The 25,174-nt window shown below is 43.7% G+C and overlaps 1 protein-coding gene across 1 annotated transcript; it reads left to right on the forward strand.

The window, feature by feature from the left end:
* Positions 1-6: 6 nt before the first annotated feature.
* Positions 7-14,557, forward strand: UFD1 (ubiquitin recognition factor in ER associated degradation 1). The gene is made up of 12 exons (XM_069961099.1): positions 7-180; positions 2,733-2,865; positions 4,789-4,821; positions 5,099-5,220; positions 6,908-7,038; positions 8,327-8,399; positions 9,582-9,650; positions 12,223-12,288; positions 12,438-12,485; positions 12,671-12,759; positions 14,092-14,173; positions 14,445-14,557. The coding sequence occupies exons 1-12, from the start codon at positions 178-180 to the stop codon at positions 14,517-14,519; spliced, it is 924 nt and encodes a 307-aa protein (XP_069817200.1). The 5' UTR covers positions 7-177; the 3' UTR covers positions 14,520-14,557.
* The last annotated feature ends 10,617 nt before the right edge of the window (positions 14,558-25,174 follow it).

Genomic DNA, 25,174 nt, shown 5'->3' on the forward strand with positions numbered 1-25,174 from the left:
CGCTCCGGGCGCGGTGCTTCATGGTCGTTGTAGTTTTGTAAGCTCTGTACACATCCATTCTGCTTCTGCGCTGTTCTGTGTATTGACTAGACTCACAACACGAACACTTCCGGGAAGATAGAGTGACTCAGGTTGTATTGGAGACTGTGAGCTGCTTAGGTGACAAAAGGCGACAACATGGTAAGAAATAAAAGTTGTATATTTACCCGGCTGTTTAGGTTGTCAGGGAGGAGGGTTCCTGCTCTCACATTGGTGCTCAGTCCAGAGAGGGATGGCTGGTGACATGGCACTGTGCTGGTGCCACCAGATATTGGCTTTACCCCCTACAATAAGTACTACCAGTATTAAAGGGGAATTCCGGGAAAAACATATATATATTTTTTTATCTACTTTCTTTTTAAAACCTATTTTTAATTATATTATAGCCCAACAAAAGTTATACAGCTTCTCAATATACATGAATTATGGGAAATGCACATATGGCGCTCCCTTATACCAAAGATGGTGACGTCACACTCGCTGTCTAAGGGCCCTATTCCACCGGACGATTATCGTTCAGATTATCGTTAAATCGTTCGAATCTAAACGATAATCGTTCGGTTGAAATGCAGTTAACGATTAACGACCGAATGAGAAATCGTTGATCGCTTTATAAGACCTGGACCTATTTTTATCGTTGCTCGTTCGCAAAACGTTCGCATTGAATAAGATGTCGTTCGCAGTAGATACGAACACAATAGCGAAGAAAAAACGATCGCAAATACAATCATAAGTAACGATTATCATTCCATGGAAAGGAGTGAACGTTTTCAGGTCTTTCGCAATAGCGGCCGTTTGAGATCGTTAACGATTATGCAAACGATAATCGTCCGGTGGAATAGGGCCCTAAGCGTGAAGCAGGGTGAGCTTCAGTGCAGGACGGGAGAGAGGTGTAATACGGTTATTACTTACTTAGGCTATGTTCACACAATGTATATTTTTGTAAAATTATTACGAAAATATACGTTACCTTGCTGCGTATACTAGTGATGAGCGAATAGTGAAATTTTCGATATTCGTCCGAATATCTCCCGAATATTCGATCCCATTAAAGTCTATGGGAATAAGTATTCGATTATTGAAAGACATCTATTCGACCACTTGGAGGTGAAAAACGGAAGCTGGGGGGTTTGAACGCTTATCGAATATTTATCGAATATTCTCCAAACTATTCGATAATATTCGATAGATCGAATACCTTACTATTCTATACCTTACTATAACAGTATTCGCTCATAGTGTATACACATAGTATACGCTCCAGCCGGGATCCCTAGCGGATCCCGGCTGCAGTTTTCTGCGGCCGCTATTCATTGAATAGTGGCCGCAGAAAACCATGTTAGTGCACACTATGGAGCGAGCGGCTGCGGCCACACTCTGTATAGTGTGCTGTGGGGAGTTCTGTTTCAGGTGTGCACCAAAACTCTGCGGCTGCAAAGATCGGCTGCAGTACTGGCCGGGATGATCTTGTTCGTCCGTTATGTGACGCGACCGGGTCACGGAACGGCCGGTCTCTTATGTAGTCTGCACCTAGCCATATACTATATTTTCTGATATCACTCATAATTCTATGAGTCATGGCGGCCTGGCTTTTTGTACAATAGGTGATCTATAATTTAGGATGGACCAGGACACTGGGGGATGTGCCTAGACGGTGATGGTCTCCCTGGCCTCTTTCTTCATGGCTCATGGTACTTTTACACGGAGCGATAATTCGCACGATTAACGATTTTGAATGAACAATGTTTTTTTTTTATAACGATCAGCGTTTAGACGGATTGATACATTCTACAGAAAAATGGTTATGCGATCGTTTTGCTATCGCTGAAGCCTATCTCACGTTGAAAGACTGTTTACACTTAACGATCTGCGAATTTTTTGCGAACGACCAACGATAATTTGAGAACACGTTGAAAGATCAAAATGAACGATTTCTCGCTCGTCGGTTGATCGTTCGCTGCGTTTACACGTACGATTATCGTTCGAATTCGATCGTTATCGTGCAAATTCGAACGATAAATCGTTTCGTGTAAAAGGACCATCAGTGTCATTGACAGATCTCTTCCTATTAGACCCTAGGCTGACGGTCAGATGATGATACACTAATACTGGTTAGTTAATGGGGTTCTCCGGTGAAAATCTTTTTCCTTCAAATCAACTGGTTTCAGAAAGTTATATAGCTTTGTAATTTACTTCTATGTAAAAATCTCAAGTGTTCCAGTACTTACCAGCTACTGTATGTCCTGCAGATAAGTGTTTACTTTTCAGTCTGACACAGTGCTCTCTGCTGCCACCTCTGTCCGAGACAGGAAGTGTCCAGAGAAGGAGAGGTTTTCTATGGGGATTTTCTACTCTTCTGGAAAGTACTGGAAGATTTGAGCACCATTGGAGATGCAGTTAGTTGTTCATCCCTGTGTCATACTAACACCAACTTGCTCTATTACTTTGATAATCTTATATACTTATTCTTGTGATCCTGTTATACATTATGGGGGGGGATTTATCAAACATGGTGTAAAGTGAAACTGGCTCAGTTGCCCCTAGCAACCAATCAGATTCCACTTCTCATTCCTCACAGACTCTCTGGAAAATGAAAGGTGGAATCTGATTGGTCGCTAGGGGCGACTGAGCCAGTTTCACTTTACACCATGTTTGATAAATTTCCCCCAATGTGTTATTTTTTTCTTTTTTAGTTTTCCTTCAACATGTTTGACCACCCAATACCAAGGGTCTTTCAGAACCGTTTTTCCACACAGTACCGCTGCTATTCTGTTTCCATGCTGGCTGGACCCAATGACCGCTCTGATGTGGAGAAAGGAGGGAAAAGTATGGTACACTGGCATCGTTTTGTGGGTTGTACTGGGGACTTATATGGGACCTTGTGTAAATAAATGGTTAAAGGGGTACTTCATAAAAAAAAAATTCAGCTTAACTGGTGTCAGAAAGTTATATAGATTTGTAATTTACTTCTATTTAAAAATCTCAAGTATTCCCGTACTTATCAGCTGCTGTGTGCCCTGTAGGAAGTGGTGTATTCTTTCCAGTCTGACACAGTGCTCTCTGCTGCCACCTCTGTCCATGTCAGGAACTGTCCAGAGCAGTAGAAAATCCCCATAGAAAACCTCTTCTGCTCTGGACAGTTCCTGACATGGACAGAGATGGCAGCAGAGAGCACTCTGTCAGACTGGAAAGAATACACCTCTTCCTGCAGGGCATACAGCAGCTGATAAGTACGGGAATACTTGAGATTTTTAAATAGAAGTAAATTACAAATCTATAAAACTTCTTAAAAAAAAAAATCTATAAATCTGTCCATCACTTTTTAATCAGGCGTGCGAAGCAAGGGAAGAGCCATGACTAGTCATCTGGGCGGTGTCCTAGTCACAGGTCTCTCCCTGTCATTGTGCTCTGCGGGTGTGATTGACAGACAAAGGGGCCTCTAACACAGAGCTGACTCCCGATCAGTACGGGTTTGAACACTCAGACCCTGACCGATCAAAACTTTTGACATGTCTTTATGAGTTTTTTGAAACAACAGGTACACTTTAACTTGAAGAGCCCTAACTGTGTAGGTTGAGATGGGGATACCCCTTTAATTGCATGCCACTAGGAGAAGCCATCATTTACTGAAAAATAAATATATACACCAAGTGATCATTGGCCGTATTTAGCTGATTATTGGCCATTACGGATGATAATCTCTTAGTGTAATAGCTCCTGTTAAAAGACAACGGTCTGCCGACATTCACAATGTTGGGTGAACCTGGTCTTTGAACATATAAAAAAAAAAGAATGATAGCGACTGTCTGCTGGCCATCGCTCCATGTAATAGGAGTGCCAGCTGCAGACCGTTGCTATCTCCTAGACTTCCGCATCACTTTGCCCCTTCCTATGCGTGTAACAGCGCCAGCAGCTAGCAGGGTACAAGGAGCAAGCGACCGCTGACAAGACAGGTCAACGCTTGCTCCTCCAGATCAGCGTGTACAATAGGGCCTTAAAGGAGAAGTCCGGTGAATTTTTTTATTAAAGTATTGTATTGCCCCCCAAAAGTTATACAAATCCCCAATATACACTTATTACGGGAAATGCTTCTAAAGGGCTGTTTTCCTTGCACTTACTACTGCATCAAGGCTTCACTTCCTGGATAACATGGTGATGTCACTTCCTGGATAAATGGTGATGTCACGACCCGACTCCCAGAGCTGTGCGGGCTGTGGCTGCTGGAGAGGATGATGGCAGAGGGATGCTCAGTGTCCCTCCAGTGCCCTGTGTCCCTCAGTGTCGCCCTGCCATCATCCTCTCCAGCAGCCACAGCCCACACAGCTCTGGGAGTCTGGTTATGACATCACCATTTTATCCAGGAAGTGACGTCACCATGTTATCCAGGAAGTGACGTCACCATGTTATCCAGGAAGTGACATCACCATGTTATCCAGGAAGTGACATCACCATGTTATCCAGAAAGTGAAGCCTTGGTGCAGTAGTAAGTGCAGGGAAAAAAGCCCTTTATAAGCATTTCCTGTAATAAGTGTATATTGGGGATTTGTATAACTTTGGTAGGGCAATGCAATACTTAAATAAAAAATTTCGCCGGACTTGCGTGTAGGATAGCTCTGTATAAAAGATGGGTAGAGAGGAAGACTGTTGGAAGTGAACTGTAAAGTTATATGATGATATGTAGCTGACTAGATGTTGCCCTTTGCAGTAATGCTGTATTGTGCTTATCATTGTCTCTGTCTTTTCCTTTAGTTATCATGCCTCCATCTGCCCTGGATCAGCTAAGTAAGTGTATTTTTTAAATAGTAATGTCAGGTTGGTTCACGCTGCATTTTTTTCCCATCCGTTTCACTGTATCCGTTTTTCAATGTTTATTTTTTATTATGTAAGTCAATGGAAAACAAAATGGATGCACACAAATGCATTCGTTTTCTTCGTTATTTTATTTATTTATTTTTTAAATAAACTGTGAACCCGACCTTACTTGTAATTCTGTATTAATTTTTTCATGCTGTTTTTATGTTAAGTAATAACATTTGGATGCTATTTATTTTATTTCCAGGCAGATTGAATATTACTTATCCAATGCTCTTCAAGTTAACTAACAAAAACTCTGACAGGATGACACATTGTGGTGTTCTTGAGTTTGTAGCAGATGAAGGTATATGCTATCTCCCACACTGGGTAAGTGGAAACTAGAAGCTCCATTTACAGAGGACATGTAATATCACTCCTTTGTCTTAGTATACTAACTTGACCAAAGTAACCAGTTGTAGATATCAAACAGCCCCTATTTTTTATTAAGTGACAGCTTTATATAAAGGAGAGTACATATTTCTTACATAATATACATAAATTTTTGCAAAATTGCTTTCTTTTGAAGTTTGGCCTGTGGTGTCCCTGTATTTTTGATAGTGGTTTCCTAGGTTCATGACCACCAATACAACATTGTATTATGGTGGCTGAGTTGCAAAGCACTCGGGTGGTTGGAACCTCAGGGTGTGGCAAGTATAGATTTACCCCCTCTCCTACTGAGCTTACACACGTCTCCAGGGCTTGGATTGTCCCTGGAGATGTGTAAGCCTTGTCCTTTCTTCGCTCCCATAGACACCGCCCCCCCCCGCCACTTCAATCCAGAAAGTGAGCAAGGACAAAGCAATGGCGAGATAAATTCTCAGCAGATGGGTAGGTCACTTTAAGATACCAACAGAAAGGATTTGAGTAAAGCAAGCTAAGGATTTGGGTGATGACACTGATGTAGTTTCTTAATTTTCCTGGATACTCTCACGTTTTTAATTTTTGCTTTATTGCATTCTGAAAACTTAAAGTGCACCTGTCACCGTGAGGCCTTTAAACTTCTACGTACAGACGCTGCCGATGAATGTTCAGCTTCTTGAGGAAACTTCATAGGCATCGAGGAGCAGATGATTCCTATTCTTCTTAATAAGGCTCGTGCACGTCACTCGCCATTGCTTAGAACCTATCCACAGCACCTCTCCCGGCAGCTGCGTCTGTAAGCAGAAGTTTTCAAGACCTCACCGTGACAGGTGCACTTTAAATTATTTCTATTTTTAATATGGGAAAATATGTAAAACCAATTTCTGGGTTCTTTTTAATAAAGACCTTTATGCTGATAGATGTAAACATATAAAAATGGAAGGAGCATCCTTTGCTTTTCTGGAGTGCTTTGATAAGCAGATGTGTTTGCTCATTTGGGGAGACTTCTAAATACATCCATGCTGGGCTTAAAGTGTCACTGTCGTGAACATTTTTTTGCAGAAATCAAAAGTCCAGGCGATTTTAAGAAACTTTGTCATTGGGTTTAATAGACGAAAAATGCATTTTTAACATGAAAAAGCAGTTTGAAGCTCTCCCCCCTGTCTTCATTGTTCTCCTATGGAGATAGCTAAATAAAAGACCAAAACAGTACAACAAAGAGTTAATCTACAAATACCTCACCCTTTATCTCCTCTGACAGTCAGCACTGACCTATCTGACCTCTGATTACAGCTGTCACCCAGCTCTGTGCCTGTAATCTTCTGTTATCTGCTGTTGGCTAACTCCCTCCTCCCCCCCTCCCCTCTCAATAGGAACAGACCGGGTACGTCTGATGCAACAAGTCACAATTTCCTGATTTTTTGCAGTGGATGGAAAAGAGGAGGGAGGGGGGGACCTGGGAAAAGGCTTTTTAAATGCAGATAATGGCATATTTGGCTAATAAACCCAATTACAAAGTTTCTTAAAATCGCCTGGACTATTGACAGTGATTCTTTAACCAGCCCTAACAGTAACAGTAATATCAGTATTGGACGGACGTGGAGATTGGTTTTCTTTGTTTGCTTATTGCACAATAATTTACTCCTTTTCACAGATGATGCAGAATTTGCTCTTAGAAGAGGGAGGCCTGGTGCAAGTGGAAAGTGTCAACCTTCAAGTCGCCACCTACTCCAAATTTCAACCCCAGAGCCCAGACTTCCTAGACATCACAAATCCCAAAGCAGTGTATCCTTTCTTTGTAGTGGCGTGAATGGCATTTTTATCTTCTAAAATGAAAAAGAAAACAACAAATCTTTCAATACAAATACATTTTGGCAGGCAGAATTGCCACTCATAGATTAATGTGTATGTACAGTGGAACCTCAGTGCTCTAATTGCTCTGAACTCAAACAGTTCCGTTCTCAAACACTTTTGGGGCACCCAGACTTGTAGTACAGTAATACCTAGTAATTCAAACAAAAGTTTACCTGGAAGTAACGTTCAGAACACAAGCTTTGCTCAGTATCTGAACATTTGTGTGAGCGTGGATGGTGGGCTGTTCCTGGTGAGTTTAGCACTGGTGAGGCTTTACATACAGTACAGTATTGTATAAGACTGCTGGAGTGCATATACAGTACAGTAGTAGTACAGTCAGTGCACCATCTCCCATCCTGTACAGTACTGTATAAGTCTGCTGGAGTGCATATACAGTACAGTAGTAGTACAGTCAGTGCACCATCTCCCATCCTGTACAGTACTGTATAAGACTGCTGGAGTGCATATACAGTACAGTAGTAGTACAGTCAGTGCACCATCTCCCATCCTGTACAGTACTGTATAAGACTGCTGGAGTGCATATACAGTACAGTAGTAGTACAGTCAGTGCACCACCATCTCCCATCCTGTACTGTATAGGATTGCTGGAGTGTATATACAGTACAGTAGTAGTACAGTCAGTGCACCACAATCTCCCATCCTGTACAGTACTGTATAAGACTGCTGGAGTGCATATACAGCACAGTAGTAGTACAGTCAGTGCACCACCATCTCCCATCCTGTACTGTATAAGACTGCTGGAGTGCATATACAGTACAGTAGTAGTAAAGTCAGTGCACCACCATCTCCCATCTGTTACAGTGCTGGGATGGGGGGACTCTATACAGTAAAGAATGAGTGAGGAGTTGGGGACTACTGTACTATAATTGCTGACTTTTGTAGAATATTTATTGTGTATAATGTCCTGTACAGTATATAGTGCTGCTCTGTAATGTCCTGTACAGTATATAGTGCTGTTCTGTAATGTAGAGATTACACTGGGCACTTCTCAATGTAATATATGGGTACTGTAGGTAATTATTGGTTGGTGCTGGAACCTAATTAATCACATTTACATTATTTCCTATGAAAAGACACTGCTCGGTTCTCAAACTGCCTTCCGGAAACCAATTAAGTTCGAGAACCGAGGTACCACTGTACTATACAATTGTAAATTACACATTGTGTTTCTCAGACTTTCCTTTACTTGAATAATAAGATTGGAGAATGCATTGAGGAACTTTGCTTGTCTAACCACCGGTGATGTTATTGCTATTAACTACAATGAAAAGGTAACATTAGATCATTGTGTACATATGTTACATACATCCCTGCATCCACTTTACAGTAGTAGTTTCAATTTAGAAGGACACAATAGTAACGGTACCATTTACCTACATTTAGCATGCATCAAGCTAGGGCTACTTAATCTTTTCCTGTTGGGGCTTTGCATCAGGTCAAATTTAATTCTAAAATTAGAAAATTTATCTCAGTTTATTTTTGATATTGATTACAGCATTTATTTAAGCATAATATAAGTCGGGTATGTTGGTAAAGCAGAGATGGCGAGGCTTGTGTAGCTTATGATCAGTTCTGCCATGATTGTGTCCTGTGCCATGCCTCACCAGAAACAAACAAGCTCTGCAATAACTCATTAAATGCAAATATAACCTTACATTATACAGATCTATATATTTATATATCAATATGATGTCTGGGCCATTATATATACATTATTTGGCAGACCATTAGATGGATTTTACCATATTTTATTTGTTTGTTCTAAGTGACTATTAAAGGGGTATTCGCATTTCATAATATTATAGCATATGCCATACAGTTATGACAGATCCATGCCTCACCGCTAGGATCCATAACTATTTCTAGAACTAGGGCCTCCTGGTCTGGTTTCAGTGGCTGGAGGTGGCCAGAATTCCAGAAACGGCTAAGCAGGCTGTATTACACAGTTTACATAACTCCCACAGATGATAATGGGGGGATTCCGGCTGAAAAAAAAATCTTTCAAATCAACTGGTGTCAGAAAGTTATACAGATTTTTAATGTAATTCTATTTAAAAATCTCAATTCTTCTAGTACTTAGAGGTTTTCTATGGGAATTTGCTACTGCTCTTGACAGTTCCTGACATGAACAGAGGTGGCAGCAAAGAGTTCTGTGTCAGAGTGGAAACAATATACCACTTCCTGCAGGGCATACAGCAGCTGATAAGTACTGGAAGATTTGACTACAATTAGGAGATGCATGTGGTCAGTACTGCCGTGTGTAAGAACCCTAAAGAAACCCAACTGCTGTGTGTCTACAGCTGTGGTGTAATTGTTCCCTGCTTTAACCAAATCATTGAGGAGCTGTCTTATAAATATGACGTCCGGTTGACGGAACCCAAAAAAATATAAGATTTCAAAAATTTTTATTGATATTGAGATTTGGTGAAATGGATCAATCATTCTCTTTACAGATTTATGAACTGCGCGTCATGGAGACGAAGCCAGACAAAGCTGTATCCATTATAGAATGTGACATGAATGTAAGTCTGTGATGTATTCAGAACGTCCATCTTTACTGTAAAACAGGCCTGCACAGCTTGGCAGTAGGTAAGGGATGAAATTTAAAATAGCTAAGCCTCACCGGGCTGCAGATAGGTTTTTAGTGGTGCCCTTTGTAAGAGGTGCACTGATTCTATTTAGCAAACTGCCTATAAGTGATTACAGTGCAGTTACATCCAGTGACAGATGACCACTTTTTTCCTTTTCATCTGGCCCAGACCACCATGATGATTTCTTTTCAACCACGACTCAACAATATCTGCCAGGCAAACATCTTGGGCTCTGCATGTTTTTAGCAACCACTTCATCTTTTTCCCCACCTATATTTCTCCAAATGGTGGTAATGCCCCCGCTTGGTGTCCTGCAAACTTAATTGAGTAGTTAAAAAATGGTGATGTCACGACCCGACTCCCAGAGCTGTGCGGCTGTGGCTGCTGGAGAGGATGATGGCAGGGGGACACTGAGGGACACAGGGCACTGGAGGGACACTGAGCATCCCTCTGTCATCATCCTCTCCAGCAGCCACAGCCCGCACAGCTCTGGGAGTCGGGTCGTAACATCACCATGTTATCCAGGAAGTGACATCACCATGTTATCCAGGAAGTGACATCACCATGTTATCCAGGAAGTGACATCACCATGTTATCCAGGAAGTGGCATCACCATGTTATCCAGAAAGTGGCATCACCATGTTATCCAGAAAGTGGCATCACCATGTTATCCAGGAAGTGAAGCCTTGATGCAGTAGTAAGTGCAGGGAAAAAAGCACTTTTATTAGCATTTCCCATAATAAGTGTATATTGGATATTTGTATAACTTTTGGGGGACAATACAATACTTAAATAAAAAATTTTGCCGGACTTCTCCTTTAAGTGGTTTGGTGGAAGAAGGTAGGTTGGGGAAGAGTAGGTAGCCCCCCCCAATTAGATACATAGATTGCTTCAGTATCACCTCATATACAGTTGTCCTCAGCAGAACCCTCATGTAGGAAGTTTGCCCCCCTGTAAGTAGGACCACCTACTTAAAATACTAAAAAAAATACTATTCGCCTTCTCTTGGTGTCTTTTCTCACCTCTAGGCTACAGGCAACTTCTTTCTCCAGTCACGCGCATCATGACATCACTCCTGTGCCCCAAAGTGAGAGGTACTCCTGACCTCCAGTGACTGCCGGAAGAAGCTTCCTGCATCTACAAGCTTAAATACCCTTCCTCCATGTGATGTCAGGAAAGGTCCTATGGCTACCATTCAGCTCAGCAGCGGAACAGTAGCCGAAGAACCTTTCCTGATGTCCATGACTGTAGCACAATGGCCGGGCCACAAGAAATCCTCAGGCAGATGGTAGGCTGTGCAAGTCTGCTGTAAAAACTCCAAAGTAGGCAGCATTTTAGGTCCGGTAAACTTCTCCTTCTCGTGCTATATAACATAACCTATTGATCAACCAGCAATGTTTGCGCAATCGGACAAGCTGAAATACCTATAGCATCTATAAATCAACACAAATCAAAAAATTCAAGCCAATATAAATATCCTTTATAATCGTATCATGATAGTATTGAACAATACACTAATATAACACCCTACAACAAACCCAAAGAGGGATCCTTCCAGCAGTGTGTATGGTCACACATAGTTTTAATCCACAGATTATTTTAGCAGAATCTCATTACCCTCAGTTAAATCCTAAAAGACCCTGAAGATATATCCTAAGCGCAGTGCACCATATACCTCTCTGTAGGACTATGGGCACATGGGCACTTTAGGGTCTTATGTCTATATATGATATACCAGATGTTATTGAAATTCTATTAAAATAATTTATGTATCAATACTGTTTTAATGCAAGATCTGTCCTGGGGTCCGTTCGGCTTTTATTGTCCTAAAAACAAATTTTAAACTTGCAGTCCTGTGTCATATTGGCGTGGCCTAGAGTGTGTGTGCCTTAGGATTGCACCGCCTCTCCGTCCCAGAATTTCTTCAAATCCTCACTTGTCTGAACACTGCACAGGTGCCTTAACTCTACAACGCATGCGCAGTGTTCAGACAAGTGATGAATAGGAGAAATCCTGCCCAGGGACATTCCTAATGGTAAAGACGGTGGGGAGGAGGGATGGAGAAACGGTGCAAGCCTAGGACATGGACACTCTAGGCCACACTAATTTGACACAGGGCTGCAAGTTTAAAAGTTGTTTTTTTAGGACAATACCTGCATCACCTACCGAACGGACCCCAGGACAGATCTTGGATTAAAAGCAGCTATCCGAAGGTACAAGTGGTTTGGGTAGGGGGCAGATTGTGGGTACAGAGTCGTTTTTAGAAGCCTTAGAACATGATTTGGGATTTAACAAACCAAGCAAGAGAATTTCTGACTATTACGCTGAGGCTTCCTTTGGTAAGTGCCACCATTTTTTCTTGCTGGATTTAAATGACAGGCTACATTTATCCATTGCTAAGCACCTGTTCTTCTGGACTAAGCCAGTAATACTTTATAGTGGCAGTCTTTTTGTTTGTTTGTTTAAATTGCATCTCCATAACTCCTCCTGTTTTCATTTTCAGGTGGATTTTGATGCTCCACTTGGTTACAAAGAGCCAGAAAGACATACACAGCATGAAGAACCAACGGTAAAAAAGAATAAATTGATGAAAATACATTCTGTACTATGTTGAGTGTGTGCGGATATATAAACGTCCATTTCTCTATATGCTCTACATGATATTTGTAATATAGAAAGATATTTAATTTTACTCAATTTTTTTATATTTCCTCCTAGGATGTTGAACCAGATCACAGTGAATATGTAGCAGACATAGGGTTCAGGGTGAGTATGGATCTTTGTTTCTTATACTACCATAGCTATATAACTATACACCACTGGCAGTGTTGAATGGCTAAACAGTTGGATTTATTAGTTACTATAGAAATGCCAAATATTGTGACTTTATATGACAGTCTGTTTCTATTCTCAGTATTGCACTTATCATATTGAGCGTTGTTCTTATGTAGGCATTTTCAGGATCTGGCAATAGATTGGATGGGAAGAAAAAGGGGATCGATCCCAGTCCTTCTCCATTAAAACCAGGAGACATCCGTAGGTGAGTGTCTCACAGATTTTGCATTGATAATGGCATTACATACCAGCTCCTGCGCTCCCCACTCCCTGTCTTGGTGCCGCCGCGGAGATATGGCTGTCGGCTCATCTTTACGCTCAATATGCAGATGAGCTGAGATGAGTCCGATGGCCATAGGAAATCACTGCTCTAGTGATTTCCTATGGTCATCGGACTCATCTCAGCTCATCTGCATATTGACCACGCAGGTGAACCAACGGCCATATCTTCGCCGCTGGACCAAGAGTGGGAAGTGCAGGAGCCGGTATGTATGTCGGGCCTGTCCATGGGTGAGGTGGGTTTGGGAAGCTGACCTAGCTGACAGGTTCCCTTTAAGAATACAGTTTTATTCATGCAGTTGGAGGGGTCATTCACATGTCCATAAAATACTGTCAATAACAGACAGTATTCTGCGGACTGGACCTTTAAACTGTTTATATCTTCGTGTGACTGTCAGCATAGTAGCTCAAATATTTAAAGTGACACTGTCACCTCCTTTTTGCATTCTGACATCTCTACACAGGTGTAAAGGGTAAATTTAGCGGTTTTCATACCTTATTTTATATCATACGTCAGGGTGCTTGTTCAAGTAAAAAGTCATCTTTTATCAACTGCAGATTGTGTTAAGTGGGCGGGGCCTTGCGGCATTGGCGCCACTTAGCACCGCCCACAACGACACAGTTGGCCCCGCCCCCTCGTCGGCCATTGGAACAGGCTGGCCGAAAGGTCTAGACCCCACCCACTTTACTTCGGCCAACCAATGGGCGTCAAGGGGGTGGGACCAACGATGCCGTTGTGGGCGGGGCTAAATGGTGCTAATACCACAAGGCCACGCCCACTTAATACAATCTGCAGTTGATAAAAGAGACTTTTTACTTGAACAAACACCATGACATATGATATGAAATAAGGTGTGAAAAACACTAAATTTACCCTTTACACCTGTGTAGAGAAGTCAGAATGCACAAAAAGGGTGACAGTGTCACTTTAAACAGTTTCGGAGCTCCCACCATCATAATGAATGATTATTCCGAGAGCTCCGAGGTGCGGTTCGCAGAATACTGTCTGTCTACACAGTATTTTGCGTACATGTGAATGGCCCCTAAGTGATTGTATCTAGTATGAAAGCCAGCAGCTTAAACAGGCGAAGAATAAATATATTATATATCTAGCTTCCAACAAGGTTCTTACCGCGCCATGAGTTCTCGTATCTCGTATCGTAGCAATGAAAAAGCACCTAAAATCTATGAATGCTGAGAGATATGTGTCCTTGCCTTGTGTACATATAACATATGATTACTGTATATTTCTTTGCAGAGGAATACCCAACTATGAGTTCAAGATGGGCACAATTACTTTTATTAGAAATTCACGGCCACAAGCAAAGAAGGTAGAAGAAGTAAGTATGTGTTGAAGTACCCCACAGCACTTACAGGTACCATGTTAGAAGGTACAAGTACCCTGTTATAACCCCTTGCCACCATCTGCCATACATTTTTGGCAGATGTTACTGTGCATGTGTGGGATAATATAAATGCATGGGACCTTCCCTACCAAACTTTCTATGACTTATTAATACGAACAGGACAGACCCTTGTGGCAGATGAAGACTTACAATGCAGCATTGGTCCTTGGTACTAATTCTTGTGTTTTTCTGTCTTTGTATATAGGATGATTCTGTGAATCGATTTATTGCATTTTCTGGAGAAGGACAATCCCTGCGGAAGAAAGGCAGAAAGCCTTAGAGGGACTGTGCAAGGAGAAAATAAAATGATGCAGCTGATTTGGTTGTATTTCTTCATGTGGAGTGGAAAAATCTATCCTCAAGATATGGGGGAGGCTGCGACAAACCTGGGGGTCGTTCCCAGGTTGCTGATTCTGTTACTGGAACATCAGTGTTTAGATAGGCTGCATCTCACTGATGCAAGGTACAGCTAAAGGCCATGTTCACATGGAGTAAGAGAACGGCCTTTCCGTGACCCGGCCGGGTCACGGAGCAGCCGGTCTCTGAAAAGATCATCCCAGCCGGTATTGCAGTATCGGCCAGATAATCTTTATGGCCGTAGAGTTCTGATGCGGGCGCATCCATGTGCGCCCGCATCAGAACTTCCCACTGCACACTACGAAGCAAGTGGCCGCAGCCGCTCGCTCCATAGTGTGCACTGACATGGGTTTCTACGGCCGCTATTCACTGAGTAGCGCCGCAGAAAACTGACATGTCAGTTGTTTGCTGTGCCGCAAGGGATCCCGGCCAGAGCGTATACTATGTGTGTATGCTCCAGCAGGGATCCCATAGGCAAATATGCAATTTATTTTTTCGTATTAACTACGGCCGTTGTTGCAATCGGCATAAATTATCATTCACTTATTAAGCCTTTGTTGATCTAAGACTCTTAGGCTATGTTCACGCAGCGTTTAAGCAGCTCTAATGAGCACTATTCTGCAGCAAATTGCGCAATTTTCTGTAAAACGGTGCCATTTTTGCTGCGATTTTGATGAAATAGTGAATAAATTATTTTTGCAGCGATTATGCAGTTTGCTGCAAAATAGCGCTAATTAAACAACATATGTGAACATAGCCTTATGTTTATAGTTATATGCAGCTCTTGTCGTACTGAACAGCAGAGAAGAAACTTCAGATAAATAAGCAGGGAACTTAAAGGGGTACTCCGGCGAAAATCTTTTTCCTTCAAATCAACTGGTTTAAGAAAGTTATATAGATTTGTTGTTTACTTCTGTGCAAAAAATCTCAAGTCTTTCAGTACTTTTCAGCTGCTGTATGTCCTGCAGGAAGTGGTGTATTCTTTCCAGTCTGACACAGTGCTCTCTGCTGCCACCTTTGTCTGTGAAAGGAACTGTGCAGAGCAGTAGCAAATTCCCATAGAAAACCTCTTCTACTCTGGACAGTTCCTGACATGGACAGAGGTGGCAGCAGAGAGCACTGTGTCAGAATGGAAAGAATACACCACTTCCTGCAGGACACACAGCAGCTGATAAGTACTGGAAGACTTGAGATTTTTAAATAGGATTAATTTACAAATTAATATAACTTTCTGAAACCAGTTCATTTGAAAGAAAAATATTTTCTCCGGAGTATCTCTTTAAAAGGGAATACCCACCCACTCAAAAGTTATGCCATAGATGCCAGATATGTGCTGGTCCTTCCTTATAAAGAAAAATAAGGGGCCCTTAATTCACCATACAGATCAGAGATGAGGTATCCTCTCTTGGGTGCAGCCATCACCAGTAAAGTCAGTCTTTCTGCTCCCTTGGCAGGTTGTATCTGTAACATTATTATGCTAGATTTAATCAGGATGAGTTCATTAGCAACTTGACCTCAGATTAACCCTTCTAGCATTGTTGCAGATACAGCCTGCCAGGGACTTGTTTATATGAGCAGTCTGGGAAGGGAGGGAGGGGAGGAGGGAGATCAGAGCAGAGATAGAGAAAACAGATTTCTTTGTCTTTAGCAGAAAGCAGCAGGATCATAACTGGGGGAAGGAGACTGGATAGATAATAACAAGTTTGGAAGGAATTGTCAGTCTCACCATGGGCAGCAACATATGAAAAATAATTTTTGAGCGGAATACCCCTTTGAGACGATTGTGAAGCTTCTTTTAACAGTTATGAATTTTTAGCGGATTCTGTCTCAATGCACACACACAATAATACCCATGGCAGTTCTTCAGGCGAGATTCTGATCTACATTGGAAAATTTTGTGCGCAAATTACGGACCCATCGAACACAATGGGAGGCTTATTCCAGGCGGAATTCACACTGAATTCGAGGGGGAATCTACCTCAGAATCAGCTTGAATTCCACCTGAAATTACTCAGCGTGCATTAGCCCTTATAGTGCTCATGAAAACTGAAAAAAAAATACACTTTCCCATAGTGCTTTGTGCATAAGTACAATTCTAAGCCAAAGCATCAGTGTTGCCTAAGGGACCCCATCATATCACATCTTTAAAGCGTCACTGTCGTTTACATTTTCTTGCAGAAATCAATAGTACAGGCGGTTTTAAGAAACTTTGTAATTGGGTTTATTAACCGAAAAATACATTTTTATCATGAAAAAGCAGTTTGAAGCTCTCCCCCCCTGTCTTCATGGTTCTCTTATGGAGAGGGGAGGGATTGAAGGAGATGAGGCACCAAAACAGGACAACAAAGAGTTAATTTACAACTACATCACCGGGCTATTTCCTTTGAAGTCAGCACTGATCTCTGAATAGCGGCTTTCACACAGGTCCAACTGTGTAATCCTTTGTTCTCTGCTGGTGACTAATCTCCCTCCTCCCCTTTCCATAGAACACACAGGGCCCGACTGATGTAAAAGAGTCGACATTTCCTGATAATGAGCAGTGAATGAGAGAGAGGAGGGAGGGGGGGACTTGGGGAAAGTCTTTTCGAATGCAGATATATATATGTGTATATGACAGCGACACTTTAATTTACAAATCTGCTCTGCTCTAGTCTAGAAAAATGAATGAATGGATGGAACCTGACTGCTAGATTAGTCTTCATGCATAAGGATTGTGTTATTGCCCATTGCATACATTATATGAATACAGTCTGGATACAGCTTCTCTATGTAATAAACTGCTCAGTACTACCATTCTATTTTTTTGTTTCTATCTCTTAGTCTTTATTTGTAGGGACACCATTAAACTCCTTCAGCCTTTATTTTTGTTTAGCTTGAACAAAAAATTAAAATGAAGAGCATATAGGAAAGCCTGCAATATATGAAATCTCTCCTATATTATAGGGAATTGCTTACCTGCACCCCTTTACTAGATTACTGTGCTCCCACATCCAGGAGGACCAACGTTCCAGATACCGGGAACATGGATACATAAAATATTGTCAGCAACAAAAGACCACCTGGTCCATCTAGTCTACCCTTACATGACATTAGTATGCCCTTCACCTGCAGTTATGAAAACATCAGGGCTGTATATTCAACAGTATCCATATAACGTAACCACGTACGGCAAATGCGGTGATAGCGGTCATAAAGTTGTGCAGTTACATATGCCGTATGATAAACATTGTCACATAACGTAACCAGATAGTAATGGAGAGTGGTACCGGATGTTTCATTGGGGGGCTCATTGGGCCTGCCACATGGCCCAGGTCCCTTCTCACCACCAGGAAGTGTCCGGGGACCGAAAGAGCTGACTGCTGGCATGAGCGATGGAGCTGGGGAGGTAAGTCATTTTTGTTTCCACCCATCAATATTCAAAAAAGTGCCTCGCCTAGAGGTCTCCTTGAAGTCACTGAGACACACTGAGTACCTTTAATATAACTGTCTGTGCTTCCAGAACAAAGGAATGCTTGTATTCTCCAGCGTAATGAGTCAAAGAGGCATTCCCAAGCTCTTAAAATGCTGCAGGCTGGATTGCCGCCTCCACTCCTCTTCCCATGCTATTTTCCGCATGATTGACAGTCAGATGGAAGATGAGTGCCAAGCAGAGATAGGGATGGGAGGGGAAGTGAGGAGGCATTACAGCCCTCAGGAGCTTGGGAAAGCATCTTTGATACTTGAAACCAGAGAGTAAAAGGATTTCTCTACATTATGGAAGCACAGATAGCTTTTTGAAGGGTACCATGTGTCTCCATGCTCAAACAGCTAGCAGTGTCAGCACTTGAGAACCTGAATAGAAGATCATAGATTTAATTTATTAAATACAACTTCCCTCCTGACTCTTATTTAGCCCTTTCCCAGACTATACAGATTTAGTTCTTTAAAGGGAATCTGTCAGCTGCAATTTAGATTCCAAACTACTGACACTGTTAGATGCTGTTAGGTCAGAGAGACACACAGTACCTTTCATATGTCGTCCAGCTGTGCTTCCAGAATGTAGAAAAATGCTTTTATTATATAGTAAGAATAACCAAAGAGGCTTTCCCAAGTCAGTGAAGTGCACAAAGCTGTAATAGAGGTCCCCCCCCCCCCCCAATCTCCCGTGGATAGGAGAGAAGTAATAATAAATTGGGGACAAAGAAACAAAACTTCCTAAGAACTATTTTTTTTTTTAGTTTTTCTGTGGACCTGTTTTATTTTATTGATATCTTTTTGTAGGTGAGGTCTCCAGACCTGACACAGTATTCTAGATGTGATGTCACTAGAGCTGTATACTGTACACAATCTCCCTCTTTCTGCTGGTTATACCTCTAGCTATATAACCCAGCATACCAATATATATATATATATATATATATATATATATATACAGTCCAGCATACTGTAGCTTTTCTGACACTTGGTTGCACTGGTCACACATTTTGAAGCTGTAAAAAATTACTACCCCTAAATCCCTCTCTTCAGAAGTCTTTGCTAACACCAAACGGCCGATATGATACTCTGATCAGTGGCGAAGTGAATGGAGATGAATTGTAATAACACACACAACCTGAGCACAGGAGTGGTGCTGTTTTTGCAAGAATGTATCTGTGCTTTTTCTAATTCTGGATAAGAGCCTTAACTGGACAGGTGGCATTTTCTGGCGACACATCAGAGGAAGCAGGGACCAGTGGGGACCATGTGCTGTAGGAGCAGTGGTAGACTGGGACAGGTAAGTATGCTTTTGGTATTATCTTAAAGGGGTAGTGCGGCGGTAAAGAATTATTCACAGACTAACACACATTACAAAGTTATACAACTTTGTAATGTATGTTATGTCTGTGAATGCCCCCCTTTCCCCGTGTCCCACCACCCCCACCCGTGTACCCGGAAGTGTGGTGCGCTATACTCACCTGTCACGTGCCGACCCCCGTCTCAGATCTTCAGCGAGTGACGTCTTCTTCGGGCGGCCGGCGAACAGCTCCGACTGTCCCGAATGCCGGCCGCCCTCTGCAGCGTCATCCGATGCTCAGCCGTGATTGTATGAGCATAACTGTGCTCAGCCAATCGCGGCTGAGCAGCTGATGACGCGGCCGCGTCATCAGCCGCGATTGGCTGAGCATAACTGTGCTCAGCCAATCGCGGCTGAGCACAGTTGTGATGCGGCGGAGGGGGGACGGGCGGCAGCGACTCGGCCGTCCGTCCGAAGATGACGTTTGGCACAAGATGGCGGACGGCCCTCGACACGGATCAGGTAATGTATAATGCACCAACACTTCCGGGTACACGGGTGGGGGTGGTGGGACACGGGGAACGGGGCGATTCACAGACATAACATACATTACAAAGTTGTATAACTTTGTAATGTGTATTATTCTGTGAATAATTTCTGAGCGCCGCACTACCCCTTTAAAAGCACGCCAAGTCCATTATAAAATTATTTTGTCTTGCTGGAATACTGCTTTGTTCAACCAGTAACAAACAAAAATATATTTCCTGTGAATACAAAACTGCTGACAAAGAAACCAACTTTAACATCATGATGCTCAAGTGCTGGCTCAGGTTTTATACACATTATGGGGGAATTCATTAGAGACAAGCGAATTTACAGTATCACCAAAGTGAAGCACTTTGTTAGGCTTGTCAGTCTTAACTCTGTGCTGCTCCAGTTGCCTAGAAAAGCTGGATCCAGTCCTTGGAAACGTCTCCTATTTTCCCAGGACTGGATTCAGCTTTTCCAGGTGCCCAAAATGTCTCAGAGTTCAAAGGCAGCTGGCTTCGCTTCATTGAGGGCGGGTTCAGACTACGGAATTCTCGCGGATAAACCACAAGGTAAATTCATAAAAAGAGGCGTGTCCCTCATTACCATGTGACTGGCCTCCTCTCAGTGACATCACCTGCCAGAATTCTGGAGGGAAAATTTGTGCTTAAAAGGCTTATCCAGCACTACAAAAGCATGGCCATTTTTCCCCTTTCTTGTCTCCACATTGGGTGGGATTTCAAAGACAGTTTTATTAACTGCAAACTGCACCAGAACTGGAGACAACAGTAGGGGGGAAAGTGGCCATGTTTTTGTAGCTCTGGATAACCCCTTTAAAATCCATGCACAAACAAGGATCAATGTCAGTCTTTGGGGGGATCTACATCACGATTGGAGGGGCTTCCCGTATTTCTCTGATGCACCCCACAGCCAGGATACTACTTCTCTTCGCCAGTAAGATATTATTCTGTTTATCCCTTTTCTTTTATAACTGTTTGCTTTGTATGTATGTATTTATTTATTTATTTATTTTTAATCTGACAATTATCTTTCGTATTGCATTGCACTCTTGTTTATTTAACTTTAAAAAATTAATAAGCTTCTTCCTTACAGTCTTATAGAATGTATACCCTCAAAGGGAGTACAACATTACCAGTGTGTTATATGGAGATTAGTTGTACCATTGTGTTGTATTGGGATTAGTTTGAGTGTTGGGATATAGTGAAATATCCATAATAGGCCCCTATTGCCTGATAAGTATAGGTGGTGGCCAGGGCCGTATTTGCCACTAGGCACCCGTGGTCCGGTGCCTAGGGCGGCCGCCTGCAGGGATCAAAATATATATTTTTTTAAATAAAAAAATATATTTTTAACCCCCGCCGCCCTAGGTACCGGACCGCGGGTGCCTAGTCCGTGGCCGGGGGGGGAGTGCGGCGCCGCCGCCACCGTTGTGCAGCCCCGGGGCACCCGGGGTGAGCTCCTTCCGGCACACGCTGCTTCTATCTCAGGCCGGCAGCTCACCCCTGCAGCCCCGCGGTGCCTGAAATTCTTCCTGCTCGGCGCGATGACGTCACGAGCGCTGCAGCAGGAAGAGGTTCGGGACGCCCCAAAGCTGCTTTGGGGGGACCTGCCTAGTCTGCCTCTGCCCCCGGCTGTTCCCTCTTCCCCCCCCCCCCCCCCCCCTTCCCCCATCTGCTCCCCCAGCTTCTCCCCTTGCCCCCCCAGCTTCTCCCCTGCCACCCCAGCTGCCCCCCCAAGATGCTCCCCCTGCCTCCGCAGATTCTCGCCCTGCCACTGCCCCCCCCCAGCTGCTCCCCCCCCTGTAACCCCAGCTGCCTCCCTTCCTCAGTCCCCCCCCACCCCCAGCTGCCTCCCTTCCTCAGTCCCCCCCCCCCCAGCTGCCTCCCTTCCCCAGTCCCCCCCCCCCAGCTGCCTCCCTTCCTCAGTCCCCCCCCCCCCCCCAGCTGCCTCCCTTCCTCCGTCCCCCCCCCCCCCAGCTGCCTCCCTTCCTCAGTCCCCCCCCCCCCAGCTGCCTCCCTTCCTCAGTCCCCCCCCCCCCCCCAGCTGCCTCCCTTCCTCAGTCCCCCTCCCCCCCCCCAGCTGCCTCCCTTCCTCAGTCCCCCCCCCCCCCCCCAGCTGCCTCCCTTCCGGCTGCCAGATGGAGAAGAAAGCAAAAAGTGAGCAATGGCAATCGGAGAAGACGTCACCTGTGAGTCATTAGTAACTGCACTGTAAACACTATAGTGTGCAGAGCCTGTGTACCATTGGGGTCTCAATGGGACAGTGTATGGTTTGCGGTAGTGTACTGACACAGCCCCGCGGACACTACAGTACACTATCGCAAACTTTTAAACTAGAATCAAAACTACAACAGCTGCAGGCACTACAACTCCCAGCATATGCTGAGGGCTGCAGACTGTCAGTACATGCTGGGAGTTGTAGTGCCTGCAGCTGTTGTAGTTGGGCCCTAGGTGGAATATAAGAATATATATATATCAGTGGGGGCTCAGTGCAGGGAAGTGACCCCAGAACATCACTAATAGGGGATAAAACAAAAACATCTCCCCCCTACCATATTAGTGCTGTTCTGGGGTCACTTCCCTACACTGAGCCCCCACAGATCTATGTATTCTTATATGCCACAAAGCCTCCAGTGTATAATGCACCTAGGACCCAACTACAACAGCTGCAGGCACTACAACTCCCAGCATGTACTGACAGTCTGCAGCCCTCAGCATATGCTGGGAGTTGTAGTGCCTGCAGCTGTTGTAGTTGGGTCCTATACACTGAATGGTTTGTGGCATATAAGAATACATACAGATGAATTCAGGAAAGGAGCGGGTCAGCATGTCGTGTCTCACTGGTTGTATATTGGTGGGCTCCAGGTACCCCAGTTCAACACTGGACAGAACCAGTCCCCAAACTAAGACGTCCCCGGCCTCCTTCCTTCCTCCATCACGTCTGTTTGATGAGAATAGCGGGCATCAAGCAGAGCGGCACCAAAGTGCCAGGGTATATACCATGCATGTAACCAGCCCCAGGGGGGGGGGGGGGGGCGCCTCAGCAAGCAAGGTGCCTAGGGCAGCATGAACTCTAAATACAGGCCTGGTGGTGGCAGCGAATAGTTGAATGAGATATTGGGGTACGGGAAACCTATGTGAGTGATCTAGCATAATTCTATCATCCAGAGGCGACTGTATATGCATTTATGGGATAGATTTGTTAGCTTAACCCATTCCCTCCGCGGGACGTCCTGCGGGGGGGGGGGGGGGGGGCGCGGGGGTTGGTTTAGGGGGGGGGGGGGGGGCGGGGGTTGGTTTAGAGAGGGGCCCCGCTCTGAACAGCCGCAATCCCGGCTGCTTCGCCGATCGTCCGCGCCCGGTAATTAGGACAGTTAGATGCAGCTGTCAAACATGACAGCTGCGTTTAAACGGAACGATTATCGTGTCAATTTGCACGATAACGTTCGAATTCAAACGATAATTGTACGTGTAAACACGGCGAACGATCAAGCGACGAGCGAGAAATCGTTCATTTTGATCTTACCTGTTCTAAAATCGTCGTTCGTTGTTTGCAGATCGTTCCGTGTAAACAGTCGTTCACCGATTTTACCTATGTGCGAGATAGGCTTAAGTGATCGCAAAACGATTTTTCCGTACAATATATCGTTCCATCTAAACGCTGTTGGTTTAAAAAAAAAAAAAAATCGTTCTTTCGATATCGAAAATAAGGATTTAGTCAGTAACAAAATTTTTATCTCAATACTTTGTTATATATCCTTTGTTGGCAATGACAGAGGTCAAAGGTTTTCTGTAAGTTTTCACAAGGTTGGCACACACTGTTGTTGGTATGTTGTTCCTCCATGCAGATCTCCTCTAGAGCAGTGATGTTTTGGGGCTGTCACTTGGCAACACGGACTTTCTACTCCCTCCAAAGGTTTTCTATAGGGTTGAGATCTGGAGACTGGCTTGGCCACTCCAGGACCTTGAAATGCTTCTTACCAAGCCACTCCTTCGTTGCCCTGGCAGTGTGCTTTGGATCATTGTCATGTTGAAAGACCCAGCCACGTTTCATCCTCAATGCCCTTGCTGATGGAAGGAGGTTTGCACTCAAAATCTCACGATCCATGGCCCCATTCATTCTCTCATGTACCCGGATCAGTCGTCCTGGCCCCTTTGCAGAGAAACAGCCCCAAAGCATGATGTTTCCACCCCCATGCTTTACAGTAGGTTTGGTGTTTGATGGATGCAACTCAGTATTCTTTTTCCTCCAAATCCGACAAGTTGTGTTTCTATCAAACAGTTCCACTTTGGTTTCATCAGACCATAGGACATTCTCCCAATACTCTTCTGGATCATCCAAATGCTCTCTAGCAAACTTCAGGCGGGCCCGGACATGTACTGGCTTAAGCAGTGGGACACGTCTGGCACTGCAGGATCTGAGTCCCTGGCACTGGTGTAGTGTCTTACTGATGGTAGGCTTTGTTACATTGGTCCCAGCTCTCTGCAGTTTATTCACTAGGTCCCCCCGCGTGGTTCTGGGATTTTTTCTCACCGTTCTTGTGCTCATTTTGACCCCACGGAGTGAGATTTTGCTTGGAGCCCCAGATCGAGGGAGATTATCAGTGGTCTTGTATGTCTTCCATTTTCTAATTATTGCTCCCACAGTTGATTTCTTCACTCCAAGCTGGTTGCCTTTTGCAGATTCAGTCTTCCCAGCCTGGTGCAGGGCTACAATTTTGTTTCTGGTGTCCTTTGACAGTTTTTTGGTCTTCACCATAGTGGAGTTTGGAGTCTGACTGTTTGAGGGTGTGCACAGGTGTCTTTTTATACTGATAACAAGTATAACAGGTGCCATTACTACAGGTAATAAGTGGAGGAAAGAGAAGACTCTAAGGGTACAAACATACGCAGCAGATACGCAGCAGATTTGATGCTGTGTTCAGTTATTTAGATCTAATCTGCTGCGTATCTGCTGCGTATCGCAGCAGTAAATACGCAGAGTATATGCCGTGTGTGTTTGTACCCTTAAAGAAGTTGTTACAGGTCTTTGAGAGCCAGAAATCTTGATTGTTTGTAGGTGACCAAATACTTATTTTCCACTTTATTTTCGATTTTAAAAAACATTTTTCTTTAAAGGTTTTGATTTTTTACAGGCCATCAAATAATATAAAAGTTATACATGTTACATATCGTTGTAATCGTAACAACCTGAGGAACATATACAACGAGTCAGTTTTACCATATGGCGCATGGTGTGAACACGAAACCCACTCAAATAAAAAAATATTGCGTTTT

This window comes from Dendropsophus ebraccatus, chromosome 3 (genome assembly GCF_027789765.1).
Source record: "Dendropsophus ebraccatus isolate aDenEbr1 chromosome 3, aDenEbr1.pat, whole genome shotgun sequence".
NCBI classification, from domain to species: domain Eukaryota; kingdom Metazoa; phylum Chordata; class Amphibia; order Anura; family Hylidae; genus Dendropsophus; species Dendropsophus ebraccatus.